This window comes from Equus caballus, chromosome 20, assembly GCF_041296265.1.
Source record: "Equus caballus isolate H_3958 breed thoroughbred chromosome 20, TB-T2T, whole genome shotgun sequence".
NCBI classification, from domain to species: domain Eukaryota; kingdom Metazoa; phylum Chordata; class Mammalia; order Perissodactyla; family Equidae; genus Equus; species Equus caballus.
The window spans coordinates 58,869,478-58,895,656 of record NC_091703.1 but is presented as its reverse complement, the minus strand read 5'-3'; the positions used below and the strand labels follow the sequence as shown (position 1 = coordinate 58,895,656).

The following is a 26,179-nucleotide window of genomic DNA, read 5'->3' as shown; positions in this document are numbered from 1 at the left end:
CATTAAGAAGACAAAGCCTGCAAAAAGCACTCTAGCAAATTATAACTCTGAGGATAAAATATGACAACAATGATTGCTAAAGTGAAAACCAAAGTATAAAACTTGTGTGCACTTTGTATCATGTTCTTAACTTTTTAAAAAATTATTTAGTTTATTCCTGTCACGGAAAGAGCTGCTCCTGGGAAAATAATTGGGCTCTTTGAATACATTAACTCTTTTGTTTCATATATTGTTTTGTATATTGTTATGAATCGTAGATATTTAACACAATAACAGTTAGCAATAGTCATATTTGATTGGTGCTTACAGTGTTATTGCTATCATCATGTTACAGTTGAGGTATTAGAAGCCCGAAACAGTGAGGTCACTTGCCCAAGTTTCCCCACTATTAAGGGGAAGAACTGAGATTTTAACCCTGGCCATCATCAACAGAACCTGGGCTGTTAACTACCGTGATATGTGGCTTTCAATGTTATATGGTCCGTGTGACATACTGTAGACAATAAATTTATGATTCATTTGAAAGTTAAAATTCAGGAAAGTACAAGTGGCAATGTTAATTTTTCCTTATCTTTCTAAAACACTTGAGCCCTTTGGCTTATAGTAATTTTCAAATATACTTTCTCTTAGAGTAACGTTCTACATTTAAATTAACTTAATAATAAATAGCATCAAACTTATACACTCTTGGTTACATCAAAGCAACACTTAATCTGAAACTTTTTTAATTGTATTCTTTCAAGTGAATTCAATGTTCGTAATAAACATCTACTAACATAAGAGTGTGGCTTTGGAGTTGAGCAGACCAAATTTGAATCTCTTACATACTGGAAGGATGAACCCAAGCTATTTAGCTCCTCGGAGAGGAAACCTGTAACTTTTTCTGGGATTTTATAATGTGCTAGGCACTGTACTTGTGATTTACGTACATTATCTCATTTCATCTCTTCCTTGTTTTGTAGATTGAGAAACTAAATTTCAAAATACTTAGTAAGCTTTTTAAAATACTATAGATAATAAAAATCAGAGTAATAATTCAAGTCTAGATCTCTCTGACTCAAAAAGATATTTTTCACTACACTCTGCTGTTTCCAACGCCCACCTAAGGGTTCTATGAAGATTAAATGACATAATGTGTATAAAATACACAGTAGCAGCCTCATTGTAGATGCTTAAAGATTAACTTGAATAGTTGCCGTTTTGAATTTCCTAGCAATATATCTTAGACAATATTCTATTTGGAAAGTAGCATTTTCTAAAACTAAATTTCTAGGTAGGAGGGTGAGGATGCCTATGAAGTAAAGTCACATGGTAAGTCATGAAATTTAAACCTATGAGAAACTTTAGGTGTTGTCATTTCTAATGGTGTCTATTGTTTTTACTTTAGTGAGTTTGTAGAATAATATCCTCTTCCCTGGAGTTTTTATGCATAAACAGATCTAAGTTGGGCTGACATGGCTGAATGTTGGGGAGAATCCTCATTTTGCTCCAAGGTGGTCCATGAGCACTTTTCTGGAACCCTAGTGGCTCAATATAGCACCATTTGAAAATTACCTCTCGCAACCTCCTCTCCTTTTGCATATGGAGAAACTGAGGGCCACAAAAGCAATATCTGCCAGGGTTTGCAGTTGGTAGTGGAGCCCTGACCAGGAGAGCCATTACACTTGGCATCTTCTAAGTCCTAGTCCAAGGCACTTTCTGGACCCAAGGCTGCATAACAGTCTCTACAGGAAAGCACTGGTTGGTATTTGTTCATAGGATTTTTGAAATATTTGATCCTATACATAAAGGATAATACAAAATATTATTTCAGTCTCTAAGATGGTGGCAGTTGCTCCTAAAATATTACTATAAAGTTTTCAATCATTGGAATCTTTTCTCTGGACTCTACTTTAAAGGTTGCTAAGGCTGATTCCTCAGTGCAAAGAGTAAGCACTGTATTTATACAGCAACTGGTTCTCCTGAAATTGGATTACACACAATACACAATGCTCTTTTGGGTTACAAGCTTCTGTTGTTTTGTTACTTACACAGGATGTGTTTGTGCTCATAATTACAGAAGAGGTACGTGATGTAGTGCAAACTGCAATTGCATAATTTTTTGATTACAAAGTAAATTATCACCCAACATGGGTATATATATATATATGATCTATGCATTGTTATTCATTTAATGGGAGACATACTGAATGTAGTAATAATTTGGAGACATTTTTCTTAAGCTAAAAAGAAAATCGTATTAGTAAATATAGTTCACTCCATTCCAAGGTCTCAGGACAATAAATGGTTGAGCATTTAATGAAAACTTTAGCGCGACCAGTAGAGTAAGGATATGGTTTGATGACAGAAGAGAAATGCAGCATGGTTTCCACCTGTAAGTAATTTATTCAGCAAGAACTTATTGAATACCTTCCCCATGTGGTATAAGATACGCTTGTATGTGCAGAATAATTTGAGGGATGAGAAAATGATGAAACATATGTATAAAGGTAAATCACGAAATAGAATGATGATGCTGTAATTGATCTAGGAACAACATTTTTTGGAAAAAAACCGTAACAGAGTTAATGTAACTACAGAAGCACTTTATGATCCAGTAAAATCTCTCGTAACCTACATGGCTTTCTCTGGAAGTTTTTTGATAATGGAAAAAAAGTTGTAAAGTGAATTATGAAATATAATAAAATACAATAACAATAACAAATACAACAGATATAAACAAGTTTGGGAACAAATACCACTGACTCCTGGTTTATAAAATGTAGGTGGTGAGAGCTCAAACAGGTAGATTATCTTGAACATTAACTCAGTATTTTATGGGGAAATAAATATTTGGTAAATCTAGTGAATCAGTTAAGTGGATGAGAGTAAAGACTACTTCTCCTGTAATTAGATATTTAAGAAAAGAAAACATGACGTGTACATGACATTTTATGTATCCACTTAAATGAACACATAGGTGTTTAGAAAATGATGAGTAAGACATGAACTCAGTTACTCAGGTGTTCTCTCTGCTGGTAGGGCTAATGGTGGGATGCCTTTCAGGAGATTCTGAAGGAAAAAAATACCAAAATCTGGAGTAGCACAAAAGAGGAATACATGATTACATCATATTATGAAGAATTTATAACATATTATAAAAAAAGATTGCCCAAAGTAGATGACTACTCTTCTTAATTTGACAAAATGGAAACATTCTCTTTCACTAGAATCCCACATTAGAGAGCACTGTATTTGTGTGTGTTTGTGTGTGTGTATGTGGGTGTGTAGGTGTGATTCCAAAGGGTCATTGCAAGTGGCAAATGATGACCACCATTGTGACTTCTAAGGATAGTAGGGTTAATTAACTGGTGTCCCCTTTATTTCATTGAGCTCCATAATAAGCTAGACATGTAAGCTTGGGAATTAGCATTGATAGCTAAATTACTCTGTTTAATAGAGGTGAACATAATTTGAAATTTCCTAAGAAATTCCAGGTGGATGAGAGTAATACAAAAATTATAGACAGGAGAGAAAAAATTAAAATTGCGTAATGAAGTGGGGAAGGACCTGGGACAAGTGAATGAGGGTTTTTTGAGTTGTCTGTAATGAGATTATCAATGTGACCTCTTTGCTTTGTGCCCCCTTGATATTGTAAATGAAATCTGTGTCACCCATAAATGATTTTGAGAGTGGATCTTTTACAGTATTTTAAGAAAATTTGAGTTTTATATTAAAATTGGCATTTGGCAAATCCAGGGACCAAATACTGGGCTCAAGACCAGAGCACAAGGGGACATCTGCTTCTGTGTCCTATTTTGGGGAATTTGTCTTGAATCATCTGAACTAAGATGAAATGCCCAGCTGTGAGCTGACTTTTGTCCCTACGCCAGAATAGAAACAGGTGCAGAGGGTCCTCGCCCTCCTGCCCCTGCTGTTGGATGAACTGTGCAGGGGCATGGAGAATGGCCCTTCGTGAGACACACTTGTTTTAGGAATACAGCTTGGATATCCATGAGAAATTGTGCAAATGAATCTGAGCTCAACCTGGAAAACTTCGGATGAATGCCTTGTTTGGAACTGATGGTTGCAAAAAGAGAGTTAGGGATAAACAGTGTGATGTGACATCACTAGTATTTTGGGGGGAGTCTATCATAAAGTACAAGATGAGTGAGAACCTTCAAAATACCAGTACCGATGGGCACACAGCTACTAAGGAATCAGAACCTTTTGGGGAGGAGGAAGAAAATTCATGGCAGTTGTTCTTGTGTATAAGGACCTGTAATCTACTGTAGCCTCCACTGGAGAGCACAGGGCTACAGGGAACTAAATACCAGGAAATTACTGGGAGACTGCTGGCAAGGTCTTCTAGAAACTAGAGACATCCATGGGGAAATCTGCATGTATAAAACGTTTACTTACACATAAGTACCTGTACCAGCAACATACCAATCATGATTAAGAACTTGACCTTTGATAAGAGCTTATGTGGATTCTAATCCAGCTCCATGATTTATCATCTGTGTAACTCTAGACAAGTTTCTCTCTCTGTGCCACAGTCCTCACATCAATAAAATGAGGGAAATAACATTATCTAGCTTAAGGTATAGTCGTGCTGATAAAATCAGATAATCCATGGAAAGCACTTTGCATACCTGTGACTTAAGAGGAAATACCAAAATTAGGACTTCTATTTCATAAGCATTGTTATTCTAAAAAGAGACTTGAAGAAAATACGCTGAAAGTGCTAACAGTATATTTTGAACTGTATGGTTGTTAATTTTTTTAAAAAGTATTTGTACTTTTTGGGGATTTTTTCAAGTTTTCTTCAGTGAACATGCTGTTTTGAATTATGAGAAAAATTTCCTAGTTGTCAACTTAATTCCAAATCAGAAACATTCTTTTGTAGAAGATAAAATGGAAATGATAATTCCTAAGAGAAAGTTTCTTTAAAAATCCTTTTAACAATACATGAATGCAATTCAAATTAGACTGTATTTACTGCCATGCTATTCTCTATAAAGTAACCAATAAAAAACAATGTTTTTACTTATATTTTACCTTCAAGTATAACAATGGTAGAGTGTTTGGGGATATGTAAAACTCGGTTTGATATTCCCTAATGATTTTTTTAGAATCTCTTAGGTTTAGCGGCTAGTAATTTTATTTAAAATAATTAACGTATGATTCCTTTGTAAGAGCTGAACACACAAATCATTTTCTGAAGGTCGGTGGTTAAGGTAAATACCCTCAATGGAATAAATGTACCGTCTTCATGGAAGATTAAATAATATCAACTGAGTGTGCAGGACTTTAAGAAGAATTTTGAATCAAGTCAAGCAGATTCACCTTCTAGCGTGTGATCTTAAAGTCTTTTGATTTAACCTTTGTGCCTTTTTCTGCCCCTTTATTAACTGGAGATCCAATCTTCTGTAGTGTTAACTTTGCAACTATTCATTTCTATTTACACTCAAGATTTTTCCAGCATTTCTAATTTTCTTGATCTTTTTCTTTAATGTTGTTGCTATTTTGTCCTCGGTTCTATTGAGTGTAACCTTCCAGGGTGCTGTGATCTTTGTTATAAAACATCCAAAAGGTAATTGGGGAGAAATGCGAAAACACTACTGCTCCATTCATAATCAATTTATTAGATGATGCATTTATTGCAAAGATAAATATTTTCCCCAAATATATTTGGAACACTTGTTTAAGAAATACCTCAAGAGATTGTATTAAATTACTATAAATACACTTACTGGTGTCCAGGCACTTGTGTTGTTCAGGATGGCTGTGATGTCTGCCTATATTCAAATGGAACTTGGAGGTTTATGTTATAAATACAACTGGGGAGGGGATATAGTATTGTTTTTGGAAATAAAGTTTGGACATTCTGGCAGATACTGGCTAGCTATTCACCAAAATTAGACTCAATAATCAAGAGTCATTTTAACTAGCCCTGAATGAGGACTGAATGGCAAAGACAGCTCATTGTCACCCAGGATCCATTCTCACTTTTTTGTCTCATAAATGAAGCCCTCACATTTTAGATAGTCTCATGGCCACTCAGTCTGAGACCACATTCACAGCATCCATTGCATCCAAGGCCACCGGATGGCTATACTCTTGCCAAAGAGATGTGAGCAGAAATGATGTATAAAACCTCTGGTGTATTTCCTCAAAAAGAAGCTTTTTGCTGTCCACATCTTCTCTCTCTTTTCCATGTGATGGAATTCGGAAGTGATGGTGGACAGCCTCCTTTATAACACACATGAGAACAGCATCCCTAAGGGCTCGAGTTCAGAGAGGAGGAACCAGAGTCCCTGCAGTGTGGAGAAGGACCCCCTGCTCCGCCACCTACAGCGTAGACTTTCACTTGAGAGGAAGATAACTCTTCTACTTGTTTGAGCCACATTTATTTTTGCCTCTGTTGAAAAAGTCAAACATGATTTTAAACTACTACTTGAGAATATAGGGAATAATATTTATTATTATTATAGTACATATGTATCACATTTTTTAGTATATAAAATGTTCTTCAGTTTTCTCAAAACTCGCAAATCCTGTGAGGTAAGTATTATTATCTTGATTTCACAGATGAAAAAAGCAAAGCGTGGGAAATTTTGCTTTGTCAAAAGTCAGCCCAATGAGTGAGTTCAACTATAACACATCTTTGAAGATAGAAAGTCTAGTTTTGAAATTTAACCAGAATTAGTTCACGATAGGTTCTGCTGTGTTAACTTTTCTTGTTTGAAGTCTCATCAGTACTGTCACCTACCTTGCTGAGTCCTGGCTTGAATCCTGACTAACTCTTGGCCTCTAGGAAGTTGCTTTATCTCTAAGGACCTTGGTTTCCTCATCTCCTTATATAAAGGATGATGAGGGTAGGGGTGCAAAGAAGCAAATGTGTTTTTAAATAGCAAGCTACAGTTATTCATGAACGTCAGCCCATTGGCTCAACTGCGGAGGTATATAATCAGGCTCATTTTGTTTGAGAACCTTTAAAATAAGCGTTACAATTCTTATTTGAATGCCACACCTCATAGTACACAGACCTTATAAAATCTGGCTAGCAAGTGGCCCTTAATTTTCAGCTGGAAATCAGGTTAGGAAGTATTGAGAAGCAGGCAATATGAGGAAGCTTCTGGTTTAACTACCTGAGCAGTTATGTGCAAGTGACTCTGACCTCAGAGTTCACAGACAGCTTGCATCCCAGCAGAACCCAAAGAGGAAAGAAACGTTTACCACATCCTATGGGTACATTTGTTTAGCCATGCACTCCTTCTCCTCCCCAGACTGAGAATGGGCGCTAAGAAAAACCATCTTGGGTAAAAGCTCCGAGTTAGAGATAGAAACTATGCTTAGGGAAGTGGAGAGAGGTTCCTCGGGCTGAGAGGTTTTGCTATTCAAGAGATTTGAGTAGGTGTGGGATGTACAGGAAGCAGAAACAGCTTCCCATCTCTTTCATGGATCCTTCATATGTTGAAATGACGGACTTTTCTTAGCAGATAAACATGCGCATTAGCATGGATCATATAGGTAACTCATATGAAGTCAATAGCAAATTTGCTTTCATTTATCTGGTTTAGGTCTTTCATGTCACTTTCCTAACTTAAGCCCTACATAAAAGCAAAAAATACTTTTTAATTTTTATCCTTTGAAATTTAGTGAAACAACTGCTAGTTTGTTGGGGAGGGATGTCAAGACAGGTAAAAAAGGTAAAGCGTAATTAATGTTATTTATGTTAATTTTAACCAAATTTTGCTTCCTTGAAATCCTAAAACAATGCAAACCTGGTTGCTAAATAAGCTGGGTGTGAATACCATTTTGCTGAAGCTACTTAAAGTCTTTTAACCAATTTCCTAATCTGAAATATGTGAGTGATGTGCAAGGTTATTGTGAGATTAGAGACGATATGTGTAAAATACCTAGCACACATTAGCAAAGTATATGTATCATATGCTGGTTTGCTCTGTTCCTGTACTGAATTATTCAAGCTTCAATAATTGCTTGGGCACAGTACAATGGAAAATTTGATCTAATAGAAATCTGTTGTTGGTTAAACAGAAGATAAGTAGCTCATACAGAATCAATACCAACATAATAGTTAGCCAACATCCCTTTCTATACTTCTCTTGACCAAAACAAGGCAGCAAATGATAGAGAAGGTGTGGGTATGAAGCTCTATAATAATCTGAGCCAGGGAGAACATAGGCTGGGAGATAAGCCTTGGTTTTGCGTACTTAGCTCAAGCCTTTCATGGCCAACAAGTAACCTTTCCTCCACTTCTCAAAAGTAGCTAGAAAGTCCTGGTTTTCTTAAAGAACAGTGATAATCTTTGGTTTATTATCTGCAGTTCTAAAATGTAGTGGTGTAGACTAAAGAGTTAATGGCATTTCTGTAACTTCTTTCCAAGGGCTTAGCATTTTCATTTAGCTGATTAAAATCTATTGTAGATACTAATTATGCCAGGGTTTTTTTTGTAAATCATTCAAACACTCAAAAATGATTTTTAAAATCTTTAAATGGCTTGTACCAGATTTTTATTTCTCAGAGGGTTTCTACTTACGGAAAATCTGCTTAGATTATGTCCTTTTGTCATATTCTTGGTAAGTGTTAAATCAATGCAAAATGAGTGGATTTGTATTTCTAAAAATAACCTCTTTCACAGGAAGAAGAACTAAGGAAGAGTGGGGAAGCCAAATATGCCCACTTGAGTGATGAACTTCATGTATTAATTGAAGTGTTTGCGCCACCTGGGGAAGCTTATTCACGTATGAGTCATGCATTGGAAGAGATTAAAAAATTCTTGGTTCCTGTAAGTGTTTTTCATTTTTTACAAAGATGTTCCTCATCAGTTTCTCTTAAAAAAAATGTGCTTTTGATCTTCACTGACTTTTTAGAAGGAAACTCATATTGCCAACTAATTATCTGTAGAGTTGATGTGAAAGTGACATAAAATAGGATACCAAAAACACTTAGCATGGGAGCTGGCACATTGCCACATAGTGATGGTTGACAGCAGTGTTTGTCTTCAGTACATTACATGCCATGCATCAGGTCATAGCCATGAAGAAGAAGACAATTAACACATAAACACAAATCCATAATTGAAGAGAATATCCTTCTCTTGTGTCTTAATCACTTGGTGGTTGACATGCATTATTGGCAAATTTTAATTAATAGAGAGAGCATTTGCAGGTATAGTGGGAGAAGAAAGAGATTAGATATGTAATGTTTGTAATAAGATGGTGATATTATTTGAAAATATCAAATGTATTTTTATGTAATAGTATTCCAGGTGCTGGCTCATTATAAAACATAATGTAAAATAATCAATATTAATAGAACCAGACATTTGTTGATTATCAAGCAAAAATTGGAAAAATAAACTCATTGCACTATATGAGAGCAACAGAGAATGTTCATTTAGTAAAGCAACAAATTCAGGGTTACATACTGAGTAGAATTCCCTACCTATTTTCTAAGAAATAGAGGAAGGTTAAATGAATGAAGCTTTCCTAAAGGTTAACAATTTCGTATTCGAGGATAGGTCATTCAAATGGAATTCTTGCCATCAGGCTTAGAGCTGGGAATAAAATAATTAGAAGAGAATGCTGAGTAAAGTTTTCTGGAGTGCCTGGCCAGAAGTCTTCAGCAGGGAGAGAGAGAGTAGCTAAGATTAATCTGTGCAGTGAAGAAACACTGTAGATTTCTGAACTGAGCAATAACCTCAGAGGAAATGATGGATAAGATTCATTGATTGGCAGTGATTTTGAGAATGGGAAAAGAAAAACAAAACCAGAGAATTTCAGAATGTAAAAGCATTAAAATCTAGCCACATAGTCTATTTATAGGCCCAGTTTAAAATTTTCTGTCCAGGCAAGGTTAGAGAATAATCCCGTACCACTCTGGTTCTTCCCTAACTTCGTATGCACATAGAATTTCAGCACAGTTTATTATGTGCTGCTTATCTGAACACCTCCCTAAATAGATCCCATATGTCTTAAGAATGAAGATGCTACATTCTCTCTTCTTTTGCCTCTGACTTAGGCGCCTAGTGCTATTGGGTAAACAGTTTCGCTATATTTAGCTCAGACCAGACCTCTGGTGATATAGACAGTATAGAGAAAAGCTACGACTGCTTGTGTTACTAACTGTTTCATGACTGTAGACAAGACATTTAAATTCTCATAGCTTCAGCTTATTCATCTTTAAAAAGAAGATAGCTATAACTGACTGACCTCTGTCACAGTTATTGTGAATATTAAATGGGATGATGCGTATGAAAGGATGTAGAAAATTATAAAGTGCCATGTAAATGGTTGCTTTTAATCCATTTTATATTGTAGATACATCGAATCTTGGAATGACGTTTTGAGGTGAAATATGTAAGATGAAACACTATTTTGTTGCTGTATGTATGTTGCAGCTTGGCTGTAGGTTAGGTTAACCCTCTTTTTCTATAAATGCCAATCATACATCTCGCTTAACTTCTTAGACCTCATAATACTTGTAATCATTTCATTTATATCTTCTCCACTGAAGTATATCCTTTATAAGGGCAAGGGCTAGCAGTCTCTCTCTTGTATTTCCATCATTTAGCATTGTGCCTGGCACAAGAAGTATTTATTTGACAGTCTGACTGATGGAATGGCTGATTAGGAGGTACCAGGAGTGATACAGAGAGATAAAATAGCTCTCTGCATCAGGTTTGGGGAATAATATCCTACAATAAACATGCGCTATATATAAGGATCCAGATGAAGACCGAAAATCTTACCTTGGCCAGTGTGACCTATTCCTGCCTATCTCTGAGATTTTATCTCTGTGGGTCCAACTGCTCACTCACTGAGCTCCAGACATGCTACCTTCTGTTCATCCAACACCCCAGGCTCACCCCTCACTAAAGGTCTGTGAAGATTCTTCTCCAAAATATTGGCAGGGCTATCTCCTTGTCATTTAGGTCTTGGCTTAAATGTCAGCATTGCTGGAAATTCTTCCCTGACCACATAGTCTGAAGTAGCTTCGCTACGTTTGTGCGGTCCTGTTACACTTTGCTCGCCGTGTCACTGGCCACCGTATGGAACATTGCAGTTCACCGTGCCATCGTGCTGTTGCCCACTCCACTTGTTTATTTCCCTCAAAGCTTTTGTCACCTTCAGATGTACTCTGTATTTTTTTCACTTATGTGTTTGTTGTTGATTTCCCTGCTAAAATATAAATGTCATGAGGGCAGAGACTATTGTCTAGTTTCTCTGCTTTATTCCCCCATTTTGGACTAGGCCAGGCACATAGGAAGCACTTAATAAATATTTTTTTCTATGAGTGAATAAGTGATGGAATGAATATTTAAAAAGTAAATAACTCTTCTGATATCTCTGAATGTTGTATTAGCAAATTTTGTGGTCAATGAAATTCCTTCTACTTGATAAATTTTTCCCATTTCCCACACTTGCGTCAGCACCAAGCAAAAGATGGAATCTGTCTACTTCATCCGTCATGAGAACCATAAGGGACAAAAATGAACTCCAATTCTTTTTTTATTATATGAAATTACTTGGTGATCCAGGTTTCTTTGGACGTTTGATATTAAAGTCCACCGAAATGCTAACATGTTGGGACATGAACATTTACAAACAACGTAAGTGAAGAATTACAGCCATTAAGAGACATGTTAGAACAACATAGAAAGCTGATGTAGACTAGGACTCTTGGGTTCCACTGCATCTAATTCCTCTACAGAATGGAGTGTCTTTCCGTGGTTAGCACTTGTACTTTCCTCCCCTTTCTATATTCATCTGACATTTACCCAACTTGCCCTATGGCCAGGAGCTGTAATCCTATAAGACTGCCAACTTTAGAACATACAACTCCTCATGAAATGTCTGAATGCTGTAAGAAGTTGGAAAACAACACAGTTTCAGTACTTTAACAGAATTATTCAAGACAAAAGAATTATTATTGCCCTGGGCAAAATTTTCATCCTGCTGGTCTCCATTCGGTCACTACAGTTTTTTGTCAGGACAAGTACAGTGGCAAGTCAATAGAAGATCAATAAATGGAACTTTGCTAATTTTAAATCTCTAATGTTTTGAGCAGGTGCTATATTATTTTCCTTGTATTTGCTAATTTTTCTTACAAATACAGATGAGGAGTGTTAAATAAATTATTTGACAAATAATGACAAAAGGGATATAAAATCCTAAACTAATGTATGTTTCTATAATGTTAGTGCCCTTCTCTTCCCTTTATAAGCTGCAAAGGGGTAAACAGATATGGTCAGTATGATGTTTATGATACTCGTTTCCTTATAGACATCCTTATAGACTTCCTCATAGACCAGGACTGCCACCTATGGTAGTGCAGGGTATTCTTTGCACGTTGCTAGAGGGCGGCATTTACATTGTAGTTTGTGAATGGAACCCTCTGGTATCCCTAGGGTTTTTCCAACCCTAGTTAGCAGATTACTTTAAGATAATTACACTATTTCATTTTCCTAAATTGGCTGACTTTCACCTTCCATTAAGTTGAATTGGTAAGTTTTACTAATGCTTAATAATTAACTCATGATCAAAACAGAATACGTCTCATAATTAGAACTTAGAAAGCATTTGGCAAGATTCTCAGCAAGAGCAAGTTTATTCATCCTTTCATAAAAAAGATGGAAGAAGGGATTTCCACACAAACAGGAAATTAGATTTAGGTCAGAGATAACAAATAGATTACTACGTTACCTCCTCAGGAGTTAGTTATTGACAGAATTAAGAGATCCCAATACTCCTTTCTGCCAAGCCCTGTCATGGCCTCAGAATCTTTGCCAGCACAGTATGCTACACAACACTATCGTATTTTCAGAGCGGACGGAACTTGAAAAGTATTTTTCATGTCTGGCTTAAGTCTCCAATGATTATCTTTAGAGATTTGTGTCATTTAAAGAAAAGGCACATATATTTGTGTTTGGGGGGGGTGCTGTGTGTCTGTATCCTCTCACCCATCTCATATATAAGACTTTAAATCAATTCAACAGAGAAAAAAATGCATCATGCTAGGTTTTTACTTCTTTTCTGCATTAGACTGGATCTATGCCTTGGTGAAAGCCATGGTTCTTGAAATGGGGCAATTACAGTGTTATATCATTTCCAGTTTGAGATATTGGAAACCTATATAGGAAACCTACCATGAGTCTGACTGTGGAGGAAAAGTTAAACCCTTTTCCTCTTTGTGGTAAAAGCAAATAGAGGACATTTTTGCCTTCTGTTCTTCAAAGACTATAATCCTAGCTCTGAAATGGGAAAATGACACTGATTGCTAATTGCAATCATACAGGAAAGTAAGTAGATATAAAGAAAATAGAGAAGAAAGCTGGGTAATTTCAGTCTAGGAGATGGAAGAAGATCCAGACTTTCAGGCACTGAAAAATTGTCTATGAAGTTTTGGATGACGATAAACATAAAAATGTGTACCTGAAATTCATGCTATAATTTGATAAAAAATGAAAATTAGGTCAGAGTCATTTATGCAGGTGAATGTGTAGGGAAAACAATGTATTAGACAAAATCCCACCAGACAGCAAAGCAACATTGATAAATGGTAAGACTGACAAGTGGGGAGTGGCAGCTACAGTTTGGCTGGCTGATGGCAGGAGTTCAGCATTTACAGCAACAGCATCCTACAGGCAAGAGAATGATGAGGTACAGAATTAAAAAATAAACTTCAATACAGAGAGAGAAACAGAATCCATAACCTGGATATCATTCCTTCATTGTTGTGGTTGTTGTCAAATTGTTGTCAAGAGTTTCCTTGGACCGCTGTCTTCAAAATCAATTAATTCCCTTTTCTTTCTTGTAATTAACCATGTTCTAACAGTGTGGTAGCTAATAGCATGAAGCACAAAGCCACATGTATTTACATAAGTATTGCTTGCCCAGAAATGTTTCCTATATTGCTATAGCACTATGATCATATGCTGATTGTTTTGGGGTGAATTTATAATCATCTAATATTAAGGACTTTTTATCTGGCAAGTTGTAATAGATAGTAGAGGTGTATGACTTAGAACAGAACTAAAATTATTACTAGTTCTTAGAATAAGATGATAATTATTCTATATAATAATTATTATATAATTAGTTACAATAATGTTATTATTATTGGAACTTAAAGCCACTTTAGCCTTGCTAATTGATTGACATAACCTGGAAGACTGATAAAAGAAGCAGCAGATAACTATTTGAGTGTAATTTTTCTACAAACCCTAAGACAAGTATCTTCTTACTCCTCCTCTGTACAGATAATCACATGTTCACTATATGAGTCTCGGGTCAGGAAGTGATTGTCTGCTTTCTATCTTAAGAAACAATTTATCACTAATTATCTCTGGTCTTATTTGATGCCAGAATTGTGAATTCTCCGAGGCCACTCTTTTCGTGAACTTTTATTGCTTTTTAGATGCCCAGCATCATTCTTCCTTGATATCAGCACCTCGATTTCATCTTGATGAGTTACTTCTTCCCCATTAGCTGGCATTATAATCAAAAGAACTGCTTTTGCAGTTCCATATATAGTCCTTAACATGAAGGCTTAGCAGCGTTTCTGAGAAGTTATCAGTGTTGTCAAAGATCTGTAGTCCCTAAGGATACAGGTTTGATCTTCAAGGCAAGAATCTCACCTGTTAACTTTATTGGATTCTAGTAAAAGGAAAGTCTTAGAGGATTTAATAGAAATTTTACTTTACATTGAAAACGTTTAGTAAATGCTAGTCCTCTGCTTGTACATAATAAATACATGCCAACACTGACCTGCAAATATTCTTATAGATGCAAGCAACTCAAAAAGAGTCATGATTATTGAAAAGAATTTGGTACCAAGGAATCAAGAAAGAAAAATAGCTCAATAATCAGAATCTGTTAAATAAAGTGTATAATTTTTAGCTGAGTAAATCATTTAAGTACGTAAAATAAATGGTACTAATTAATGCAAAGGGAAAGTTTTATTTCAATTCAATTCAACAAATATTTCTGAGCATCAAATATATGCCGGCCACAGTTCTAAGAATTTGTATTACATCAGCCACTCCCCTTGTAGAATTTAAGAACCAGAAAACTATTTTCAAGATTTAAAAGATAAGAGTTATGGAGAAATATTTGAGAGATAATTGGAAATGAAAGACCGGATTGGATAATAAGGATGATATGGACAATAGTGGTGATAGACCAGACAACACTGATCAAAAAAAGTGTTATTTCTAGAGTCAAGAAAAACTAATGTCTGACTGAAAGACCACTACCACATAGGAAAGGTAGGGAGAAAGAAAGAGTGATGGGATTGGGGGGAGGGGAGCGCATGGGTGAGAAGAGTGAGAGAGTTACTTTTGATTAGTTTCTTGAAGGCGTTGATGACCCACAGTCAAAGATTCTATTTCATACTGAAATTTTTTGAAAAAAATAAATGCAACAAGAAAAACTTACAGAGAATAGCCTTTTTAAAACGGGTTATTTTTGCAAAACTTTGTATTCCTGAAACGTATCTTCAACTTCTGTTCTAGGAGTTAGTTCTTACTTTTTAAACAGCTAATTTTGCAGCTACATAAGATACAACATAAGCTTATTTTGAATTCCCCTTCCTTGATTAACTGATCTCATTTTGCGACTCTGAAGCTCCTTTCATCAAGCTACAGTGGAAAATGTATTGATTCCTCCAGACAGTATTTATACTAGATATCCAGGGAACTTGGGAGAATCCCTATTCCTCCAAGAAATCTATCTTCTATCTCATCTCTAATCCTTGTTTTTTTGGTCCACTTCTCTGTTCCGCCCAGCCTCTCCACATAGTGTATAAAGGAATGCATATAAAACAGTTCCTTAAAATACAACTACAAATGGTGTACTGGATGGTCTGTACTCAGTATGGTACAAACAGAAATTGGTTTTATTTTTCTGTAACCATTGTCATTCTCCCTTTCTTATTCATTACGAACAGCTTGAGCAAATCACGTAGCTTCCACTCATTCTCCTATAAGAAGAATCTTAATTTAGGTAATTTAGCTTTTAAACTCAGTTAGTTCCAACTTATGATTTCAATTTCCAATCCATTTCAAAGCTCCCCTCCTCCCCTAATTTATGGCTTAGGAAGTAGTAGTGGGGAAAGAGTCATGTTCTACTCATTCATCTCCACCCTCCAGCTTCCAGTGCTCCCAGGGCTCTGTGGATGGTTCACAGGTGGGGTAAGAGGTGATAGGACATTGAAGAAAGATGGGCTATAAACCTGGTACTGTAATAATCTGGTGAGTTTGGTTGGTTGAAGTCTTATTTCAGACATTTTCCTCTGATGGGATATATGCATGATAGACTAGTGGAGTTGTTGCCAGTCCTCAAATAACTTTCCTCCCTTTCAGCTGAGTGATCTCTGGGAGGGGCTCGGGGTTCTCACAATGCAGTCCTTCCTCTCATTCATCTCTGGATGCTATTCCACCATCTCCCTGCTCTCAGTTTTGCAGGGAGCTTTGTCCTGTGTACCTAACTTGTTCTTTCTGTCTGAGAGCTTGTAAGATTGCTTTACCTTGTCCTTAGAGCTCAAGAATTTCACCAGGATATGCTCAGATTTGGCTTTTTTCTGATCAGCCCAGCCTGGAAATGGGTGAACTGTTTCAATTGGCAGCAGTGGGCCTTCCTTTCATGGAAATTCTCTACCTGTTATTTGTATATTTTCTTTGCTCTGTATTTTTCCTTTTTCTCCTTTTGTAACTCCTATTACGTATGGCAAGGCTCCTGGGTCTTTCTTCCAATTGTGTTTTTCTAACGATTTCCATCTCCTTATCATTTTGCTCCTGCCTTCCAGAGACATCTTCTCCAAGGTCTTCTAAGCCACAGGTTCAGGATTTAGCACTGACGATGTTCTTGCCCATTCCTTTAAATTGTTTAGGTGGAAATCATGTAGACATTGTGCTTTCTTTTTTGTTTCATTTCTTCAGAAAGTACTATAATCACATTAGATATTTCTTCTGTTTTTTTGGTTCCAGTTTATTTCTATCCTCTCCAGCACCTTTATTTCACTGGGCACATTTTCTGATTGCTCTTCCACTCTCTAGATACTCTTTTCTTTTTTTCTTTTTATCTTGGTTTAGGTCTGTTTTTTAGATACCTTTAGTGACATCAGTCCTCTGAAATGTTAGAAAGTAAAATTGATCAAAAAGGTAGAACTAGGCAGCCCACCAGAGACTTGGTGAGAACCTGAAAAATCTCTTCCTGTTCTCCTGTCTCCTTTTGCTTTCCCACACTTGAGGGCTCACCCCTCTGGTCCGTCTTAGCCTCTTGCTGCCCAGGGACAATAGGCATACTCAGGAGGGTCTGTGGCAGCTTTCCATTTGGATGAAATATAGATCTTTGCAAGCCAAACTCTTTCCCAATAGCCAGTCCTCCGTTACTATTCTGGGGCTTTCCAACACTGGGTTTTGTGTACTTAACCCAGAGGTGATAAAGGCCTATAACAGTCAACTGTTTTACCCAGGCCTCTCAGAGAACTCAAGGCCTGACATGCACATAAGCTTCTGAGGACCCCAGCCTTTATTTCGCCCAAAATATGCTGGTATGTTAGAGTTGTCAAACAAAGAGAAAGAAGCTGAATTTAGGTCACCATCTTCCAAGAATTACTAAGATCTTACAGAGTTAATGTGTTCTCTTTCTATTTAACATGTGGAAGAAAGCATCCAAAGTACTTTATAGGCACCAGAGGTTTTGCGTTTGAGCTCTATATATCATGTCATGCTTCTAAGACAAGTATTTTGTTTTGTAATAAATCGGAAATTACATATTTAAAATAAAATATTCCACAAGAGAAAAGGCACAGTATTCCATGAACATCTCCCTCTATAAAGACTAGATACACAGTTGTTTCCATATGTTTTTTTTGTTTGTTTGTTTGTTTTTGAGGAAGATTAGCCCTGAGCTAACATCTGCTGCCAATACTCCTCTTTTTGCTGAGGAAGACTGCCCTGAGCTGACATACGTGCTCATCTTCCTCTCCTTTATATGTGGGAGGCCTGCCACAGCATGGCTTGACAGTCGGTGCCATGTCTGCACCCGGGATCTGAACCGGCGAAACCCAGGCCGCCGAAGCAGAACGTGCGCACTTAACCACTGCGCCACTGGGCCCGCCCCTCCATATGTTTTATACAGATGTTGTCAAGTTAATATGCACAAATACTAATGAAGTCCTTTCCCTAATGGTAGAAATATTATGATAAACCTATTTGGGAATTTGGAACATTCATGTACATTATAAATCTCAATGACAATTCCTATTTGCCATTAATAGCTAATTCTGAGGGTAATAGTCATTTTAGTATATTTTTAAATAGGAAAATTAAAATGCTAATGGCTTCTTTCTACTCTCTTTGTTTACCTTTACCTGTAGATTTTTTTTTAAGGAAGGGACAGTGACATTTGTTTAGAATCTGACCGGCAAGGTATTCTGGTGGGTGGTGTATAGACATTACCTCTATTATCCTCAGAACAAGTCTGAGAAGGATGTATAACGCTTATTTTATAGATGAGGAGATTGAGGCTGAGCAAGTTTGTGTAGCTACAGAAGTAGCATAAGTAGCATCACATAGTGAAGCCTACATTCAAGCCCGTCGTTTTCTCACAATGGCTCATTGTTTTGATGGTAGGTAACAAAAGAAGAATAGAGTGTCTAAGATTTGGTCCAGTCAGACATCTGCATTTAACTACCAAGCTATTGATAGGTGACATAAGCTAGATTTGAATAAAACATAGAAAATACTACCCTCGCATAATTTCATTTGGTATTTACCATTGGATGTTTGAGTTTCTAATTCTGTTTGGAGATAAATATGATAAATAGTTACCAGAAGATAATAATTTGCTGTTGTAAGAATACTGATATTACAGAGTGATTTTTTTAAAGTCTATCTGCAAATCCTGATGTTAGGCAGAGATTCCTCTTAATAATCATCTCCTTCCCTGTTTTGTTTTTAGTTTCTCTTAGTTTTTTACATGAAATGGCAAAAACAAGAGCAGAGGGGATCCAAGCTATTATAATTTAATTAATTAAAATATCTGGTGTTTGAGATTATACTCTGAGATGCACAGTGTAAAAATATAAAATTTTAATTAGCTTAAGGGAAATCCGGGGTGTTTTGTAATTTTTTGTTGTTGTTACTTCTAACATTAAGAAGAATGAGTATTTAGGTTCCTATGAGAATTATGAGGTTGTTTAAAATGTGTTTGGAAGAGAGTGAAAATATGCAGTCATTTTAACTACTTACCTCTTCACTGTGTTCATGCAAACAAGACACTTTTCTCCAATTCTCCAAATCAAGTCACATGAATTGAAATGTTGAATTATCGATGCATGATGGTGGTAATAGTACCATTTTTGATTAATCAATCACCAGGACTAAGGCACTAGATCTATGTAAGGAAAATCATCCCTTATGGTATATCTATTTACATAGTCAGTTGATATCAGTACTAAATAACTGATGGAACTGGTTCCTTTTCTGTATAAGCTTCTTTTGTGATTCTTGAAAACCTGTTTACTTTTAGATCGCTGCCATTTCTCTGATGTCCTTTGTTTCTTCCCTTTCTTCATTTTCTCTGTTCTGAAGATTAGAATTTTAGGGCTTATAATATGGAAATTTAAGTTACTCTATTACAACAAGAATAATAGAATCTTAGAATTTTAAGAGACTCTATGTTGTTTCAAGCACATCTCTCATCTAAGAGTCCACGTTCTCCGCTAGTATTTACCTTTGTTTAGGTCAAAATATATTTTGAGCCCACAGATTCTTGTAATAATTTCATCCTACCTTATTGGTCCTGTCTGTTAGCCAGGGCACACTGAAAGGATACGAAACACCATCTGGTATTAGCACAGTTCCCCAGGATGAGTTATATTTCATCATTTTCTGCCCTTCCCTTCTTTGTACTAACTTCTTATTTGAGAAGTTTGAGAGCTTTAGAAAGACATGTTATGAGCAAGAATGGATATCAGAATCAGAGTGAGATTCTTTTAAAAGTGAAAGGAGGACCTCCTACAGGGAGAAGGTGGATACCTACTCTCCTTCTTAAACCCACAAACAGACAAGCTACAGCTGGGACAAGATGTCAGCTAAAATTAGTCCTCAGGCAAAATACAGACATCATCTTATCCCAGATACATTTTTAAATGTGAAACAGACCTAATGCGTAAGAAATGAATGAAAGACCCACTTTGTAAGAAATACTCTTTATTTAAAGAAGTGTACTGAATTATTAGGATTAACAATTAGCTAGTAAGTGCACAAGTTTGTGATAAAAGAAGAATAACCCTTTCTCTAAAACTTAGATGTTTTAACCAAAATATGGCAAACCACAGATCATACCTATAAGAATGACAATATCAACCTTAGCCTCTATGAGCAAAGATAGTCTTGTTTCCAAAAATGTTTTATTTAGATGCTGTGCTATCCTAGAATTAAATCCAGCCACTTCGTCAAAGAAAACATTTTCTATGTTAATGCTTTTATTCCCACACCTACATAGACACACTCATATAATTGTAGAACTGGAGGAATTTTAAGCTCAGAACAATTAACACATTTCCAAGGCAATTTAAATATTAATGGTTGAGAAGAAAAGACTTCAAAATACTTCATTTTTGCCAATCCCCTTAAGGATTTTCAGAGCCATGGAATTCCAAAGAAGGTAGTTTGAAAACCACTGCTGGCATCCACGCCTTGTTTTACCAATGAGTGTACCAAAGGCCAGCATGGTTACCTGAACTGCCAAGGTCAGGCAGGAAAAAGAGGGATTAGTCAGATGCCTCCTCATCAAGGAAATTATCCAAATGTGAAGACCCAACTGCTATAAGATGTCTCCTACTCTATTGGAGAGGACTAAACAAGTCACTAGCAGGTGGCAATGGTTGTGTGGTTAGCATGAGGCTCCTCCATATTTAGAGTATCTTATATGCCTATTTCTTGTCACATGGACAACTCTGGACTTATTATCATTCAGTAAGCATTTGCCAATATTCTTATTAGTGGTAAAGCAGGTGTGGTTTTTCCTGCTCATTCTTAGTTAGTCGTTAATTCAATAATATCTTCGTAAGTCTATTTTACTTGGGGACTTCTTCCTTGATTTTACTTTCTTATTTTCATGGCACAAATGCATTCCACTGCTGGTGAAAGTGTTTTGCAGTTGTTTTAAACATAGGTAAGGAATGCGTGACAGAACTTTTACAGTAGGAATAGAAGCATTAAAATAACTCACGTTGAAATTATCCATTGCCAGGCACTCTAAGGAGTACTCTGTCATCTCTAACAGCAAGCTGATGCCTCCTTACATTATAGAATGTTCATTCTCACAGTTGGTAGTAATGGTTAATAGTGCAACGTATTAAAATATATTTAGAAAGTAGATTGTAGAAGGAAAAAAGCCACTGACACAATAATGAATATATGTCACTAGTCATTCTCAGGAATTAAAACAAAATGCTATTTGACATTACCATTCTGAAGCTTCAGAGTCCTTTTAGCTGGGTAACGAAGTTATAAATTTAACCAATATTCCACACACTGTGGAGAAGGTTGTTCTGTTTTAGTTAGACCCTTTCAGTTACAGTGAAAAGTGATTCATTCAGATTAGATTAGATCATAAAAGCATGTGTGGAGGGAAGGAGCATTATGTATATTTTATAAATAAATAGAGAGACTGGAGGCAGATTCCCATGGAAATCTTAAGAGCAGGACAGATAGTGATAGAGGGCCTCACAGAGAGCTGCCTCCTGGGTCCCCAGGGACAGCAGGGAATCTGAGAAGTATCTTCAACGTTAAATGACCCACGTCTCTCTGTGTCCCTGTTCACTTCTCAACTTCTGCCCCACCTCCGTCTTTAGCGATCACTCTTCCTGTCTTCCTCTCCTTCACAGCTTCTATTCACTCATGCTTTGTGACTCCTTGGAACGCTGCTTTACCACAAGAGCTCTTGCTCCCTCTCCCTCCTGGCCCTTTAGATCCCTCCTTTCAGCTGCAGCTCTCACTCTGCCCCCTGTTCTCATTCGTGTGTATCTCTGTGATTGCTGACTCAAGGCTTACAGCTTGGAAAATTGGCTTAAGTATCAAAGCACGTTCACATAAATCTAACCATTTTCTGCCTCAAATTTCAGTGATATACTTGTATCACAAAGTATTTCTTTCTTCACTATTTTTCCTTCCCTCTTTCTTTTCTTTTCTTTCTTAAATTTCCATGGAGGCATTTATCTATTTATTTCTTGTAAATATAGGGGAAAGAAATTCTACTCTAGTCTGATAATTTAAACATAGCACAATATTATAATTATAACTTCATATGTGGTGCTATATTTGTACGGCAACCTTTATCCTTGAACAGGATAATTTTTAAATTTTAAAAGAAAATAGCACAAATCCTATTTTCCTTTAAAATGGAGTCCAGTTAAAAATACCTAATTTTTACAGCTCTTACTTCGTAACCCTATCCCAACCATTTAATAAGTATGTATCAGGAATTGTTTGATAAATTGCCCAAATATATTCTTAATCTTTCTTAAATGAGCTTGATTTTTAGAAAATATAACTATATGAATGAAGAAATGTCTGATTATGCTACTATTTAGGGAAATATTTTCTTTAAATACAGAATAGAGAGAGATAGAAAGAAATGAAATGTCTGAACCAAGAATACTCACCTCATTTTAATGGTTTCATGGACTCTTAGGTTTCTCAGGATCCAGCTTCCAAAAAGATGAAGTCAGGGTTAGAATGGTGATGAGATACTCATGCAGCCAGAGACAATATTAAGATTTCAGAGGAAAAAAGATAAATATGTGACGTGATGGAAGTGTTAATTAACTCGATGGGGGGAATCATTTCACAATATACACATAAATCAAATCACCATGATGTACACTTTAAATATCTTAAAATTTTATTTGTCAAATATATCTCAATAAAGCTGGAAAAAAATAAACTATGTTATTTATAAGAGAAAAAAGAATTGGACTGTCACATCATATGACATCACAGGGACTTTGGCTTCTTAAGATGCTGTGTCATTGGTATTTTCTGTTACCAAGTAGATCACTGATCACTTTAAGGTCACTTTAGAATCAGATGAAACCACCAGATACTCTGCCCAGAAAAATACACAAAAGCCCAGGAGATTCTTATTCATAGATCCAGGATTGGGGGCCTCACAATAGAAGTGTGAAACTCTTAGCATGGGAAAAGGAAATACAAAAATGCATGACTAAAAATGCATTAAAATGCTGAATTTAGTCTATATTATAAAATTAAATGAACTATATTGAAAAGCACAGATTATTTTACCTCAAACTACCTGAAGATAATTATAGTAGAAAAGTAGGTTTTCTTACAGTTATCTTCTTAAATGAACGAATATTTTATCTTACGATGAGGTAATTTCACCACCAAACTGTAATTCATTACCTTTCCACATAATTCTCATTTCCAGATTTCATTTTTAAGCAGGATACAAATGCTATTTCAATTATAGTACATTTAGAATGTATTTCATCCAGAGATTTCTTTTCCACCAATAGCAATCATAAGACTTTGTCTGATTGAGCAGGAATAAGATTCTATACATGCTGAATAAATATGAAGCTTTACTGTCTATTGCCAACTGACCCTAAACTTATTATCCAAGTAAGAAAATCAGGAAATGTAGCTCATTATAAAAAGTGTACACAAGGATGAGAAAACTTGACTAAGGTTTGTCTATTACATTTTAGATTAATTTGTTGCAGTCGCTCAAACTTCCACTTCCAATTGAAGTGATTCTCAAAACGTTATCCATCAAAATGCCTTAACATCTTCTGAAATAGAAAAGCCTTACCCCAGTTCAGAATATCCATGTCTATAAATTGTACCAATTATTTATTTCTGATTCTTTGGGAATCAAAAATAATTGCATAATATTATAATGGAAGAAATGCTTCCATGTATTGGTGACCAGAGTGACTGTTTTTATCATGTCAGATTTTCCACTACCCCACGTGCAACCAATTGGAGAATATCAACCCTCCCTTGTTTAGTACGCCCCATCTGTATGCATCAAACCTGGGGGTACAGGGGTAAAAAGTAACTGCAGGAAGTAATATGGCCCTGAAAACTAAGCATCTCTCCAATCCCACTTGACTTTTATCATGAGTGTAAATACTCAGAGAGAGGGAAACAACAGGGAACCTAATGTCTCCTGTCCTCCTCCCAGGCCGGGCTCTGGGCCACACCTGCCACCATCTGGAATCTGGGCCCTCTTGCCTCTTTTCACGGCCTTCAGGCTTCCACACCCATTAAGACTATGATTGATTGGGGGCAGATGCTTCAAGTGCCCTGTAACTGCCTGTTGGCACAGGGCAAACCCTAAGCCCTCACAGAGGGGAATGGAAAAACCCTCTGAGCTCCTGTCACTGGATTTCAGCATTTTCCTTTTATTTTTTCCATCTCAACTGTAGGAAGCCAATATTGAACTCCTCTTTTCCAAACAGTAGCAAAACGTACCTTACCCTCCTCATCCAAGTGCTAGGATTAACAAATTCTCCACGATATACCTTGATATTCATGAATCACATGTATAATGCAATATGAAGTGAAATATTAAAATATCTAAATATTGCGAGGTATCCAGATGTTCACCCATGTGTAGCACAAAGTGAACACATATTTGACTAAAGATTTTTTTATCCTGTTGACAGACTCTATTTTTGCCTAAACACCTGTGTGGAAATCTGCTTTAAGTAGTTTTTTTTTGAAGCACATTTCTGCCACCGCTGTTGGACTCATTCATCTGTTATTTATGTTACAACTGGAATGTCAGAATCACTTGAAAGCTAGACTAAGACAATGATTGCTTAATTTATTTTTTTAGATGACTCAATGTCTGTAAATTACATTAGCTAATTAAATTTCTCAGAAGTTACTTTTAAAAAATTCAAAAGTCCAATCACAACATGTAATAATAGGCTGTTAATTTCAAGGAGGAAAAAAAGCTTATCTTTCAGAAATAGTAGATTTACTTGCAGAAATTAAAATTTGATTGATCAGTATGCTAGTGCAGATCTCATATGCTGGAGAAAAGTATGAACTGACAGTGGATGTGCTATTTGCACATGTATTTATCTTCTTTTCTCCTTGACACCCAGCTCCCTGAAGTCAGAAATCAGAGCTAGATTGTCCTTGCCGAGCCCCCCGCTGGCGGATACTGCTCATACACTGTGAGCCTCAATAAGTATTGATTGATGGAAGTGGCCTCCTCCAACGTGAAAAGGTTAAAAATGTTTAACTGAACTTGTGCGTTGTGAGAAATTATTCTGCAACAACAGCGTGTGTAATGTATAGATGATATGTATAGGTTTCTAAAGAGCAGCATTATCCCTCTATAGCACCAATATTGATGCAATGAATCATAATTGATAGATGTTATAGGTTTCTCTTGATTTTTTTTTTTTAAAGATTTTATTTTTTCCTTTTTCTCCCCAAAGCTCCCCCGGTACATAGTTGTATATTCTTCGTTGTGGGTCCTTCTAGTTGTGGCATGTGGGATGCTGCCTCAGCTTGGTGTGATGAGCAGTGCCATGTCCGTGCCCAGGATTCGAACCAACGAAACACTGGGCCGCCTGCAGCGGAACGCGCGAACTTAACCATTCAGCCACGGGGCCAGCCCGGTTTCTCTTGATTTTTCAATAAGTGAATCCATGTGATAATGAAATGCAGTACAAGGAGGTTCAATATTTTTTATTGCAGGATATTTGGAAGAAAATGAGTACATTTATGGGTATATGGTCTATCTTTAGATACCATTACATTTCATAAAGTCAACTGGAAGACAGAATTCAAATTGGCCATACCATAGGGTACAGTAGGAGATTCCTAAAAGCTGTCTTTATTTGTGGAAAAACCCATGTAGTTAGGTATAAAGGAAGAAACAAAATTTCCTCAGGCTTACTTTTTAATGTATTGCTAAGAAATCGTTATAATTTATAGATCATACATGTGGTTGTCCAGAAGAAGCCTTTCACTTGGATTTATCAGGGCCCATATACAGGCTTTCACATCAAAATGTGGAGGTAGGGGGGAACCTGTAAGATTCTGTGGGCTGTGTGCCCCAATCAGACTGCAATAGGGAACTTTCCTAATTTAGATTGGGTTAGAACATCATTT

The 26,179-nt window shown here is 36.4% G+C and overlaps 1 protein-coding gene across 3 annotated transcripts in view; it reads left to right on the top strand.

The window, feature by feature from the left end:
• Window positions 1-26,179, top strand: part of KHDRBS2 (KH RNA binding domain containing, signal transduction associated 2) — a 551,406-nt gene that overhangs the window by 242,472 nt on the left and 282,755 nt on the right. For all 3 annotated transcript variants that reach the window (XR_011429816.1, XR_002802329.2, XM_014734520.3), the window contains exon 4: window positions 8,648-8,794. Coding sequence is in view for 1 of the 3 variants with exons in the window: in XM_014734520.3 (XP_014590006.1) it covers window positions 8,648-8,794 (147 nt within the window). In the remaining 2 variants the exon portion in view is untranslated. The remainder of the gene's footprint in view (window positions 1-8,647; window positions 8,795-26,179) is intronic.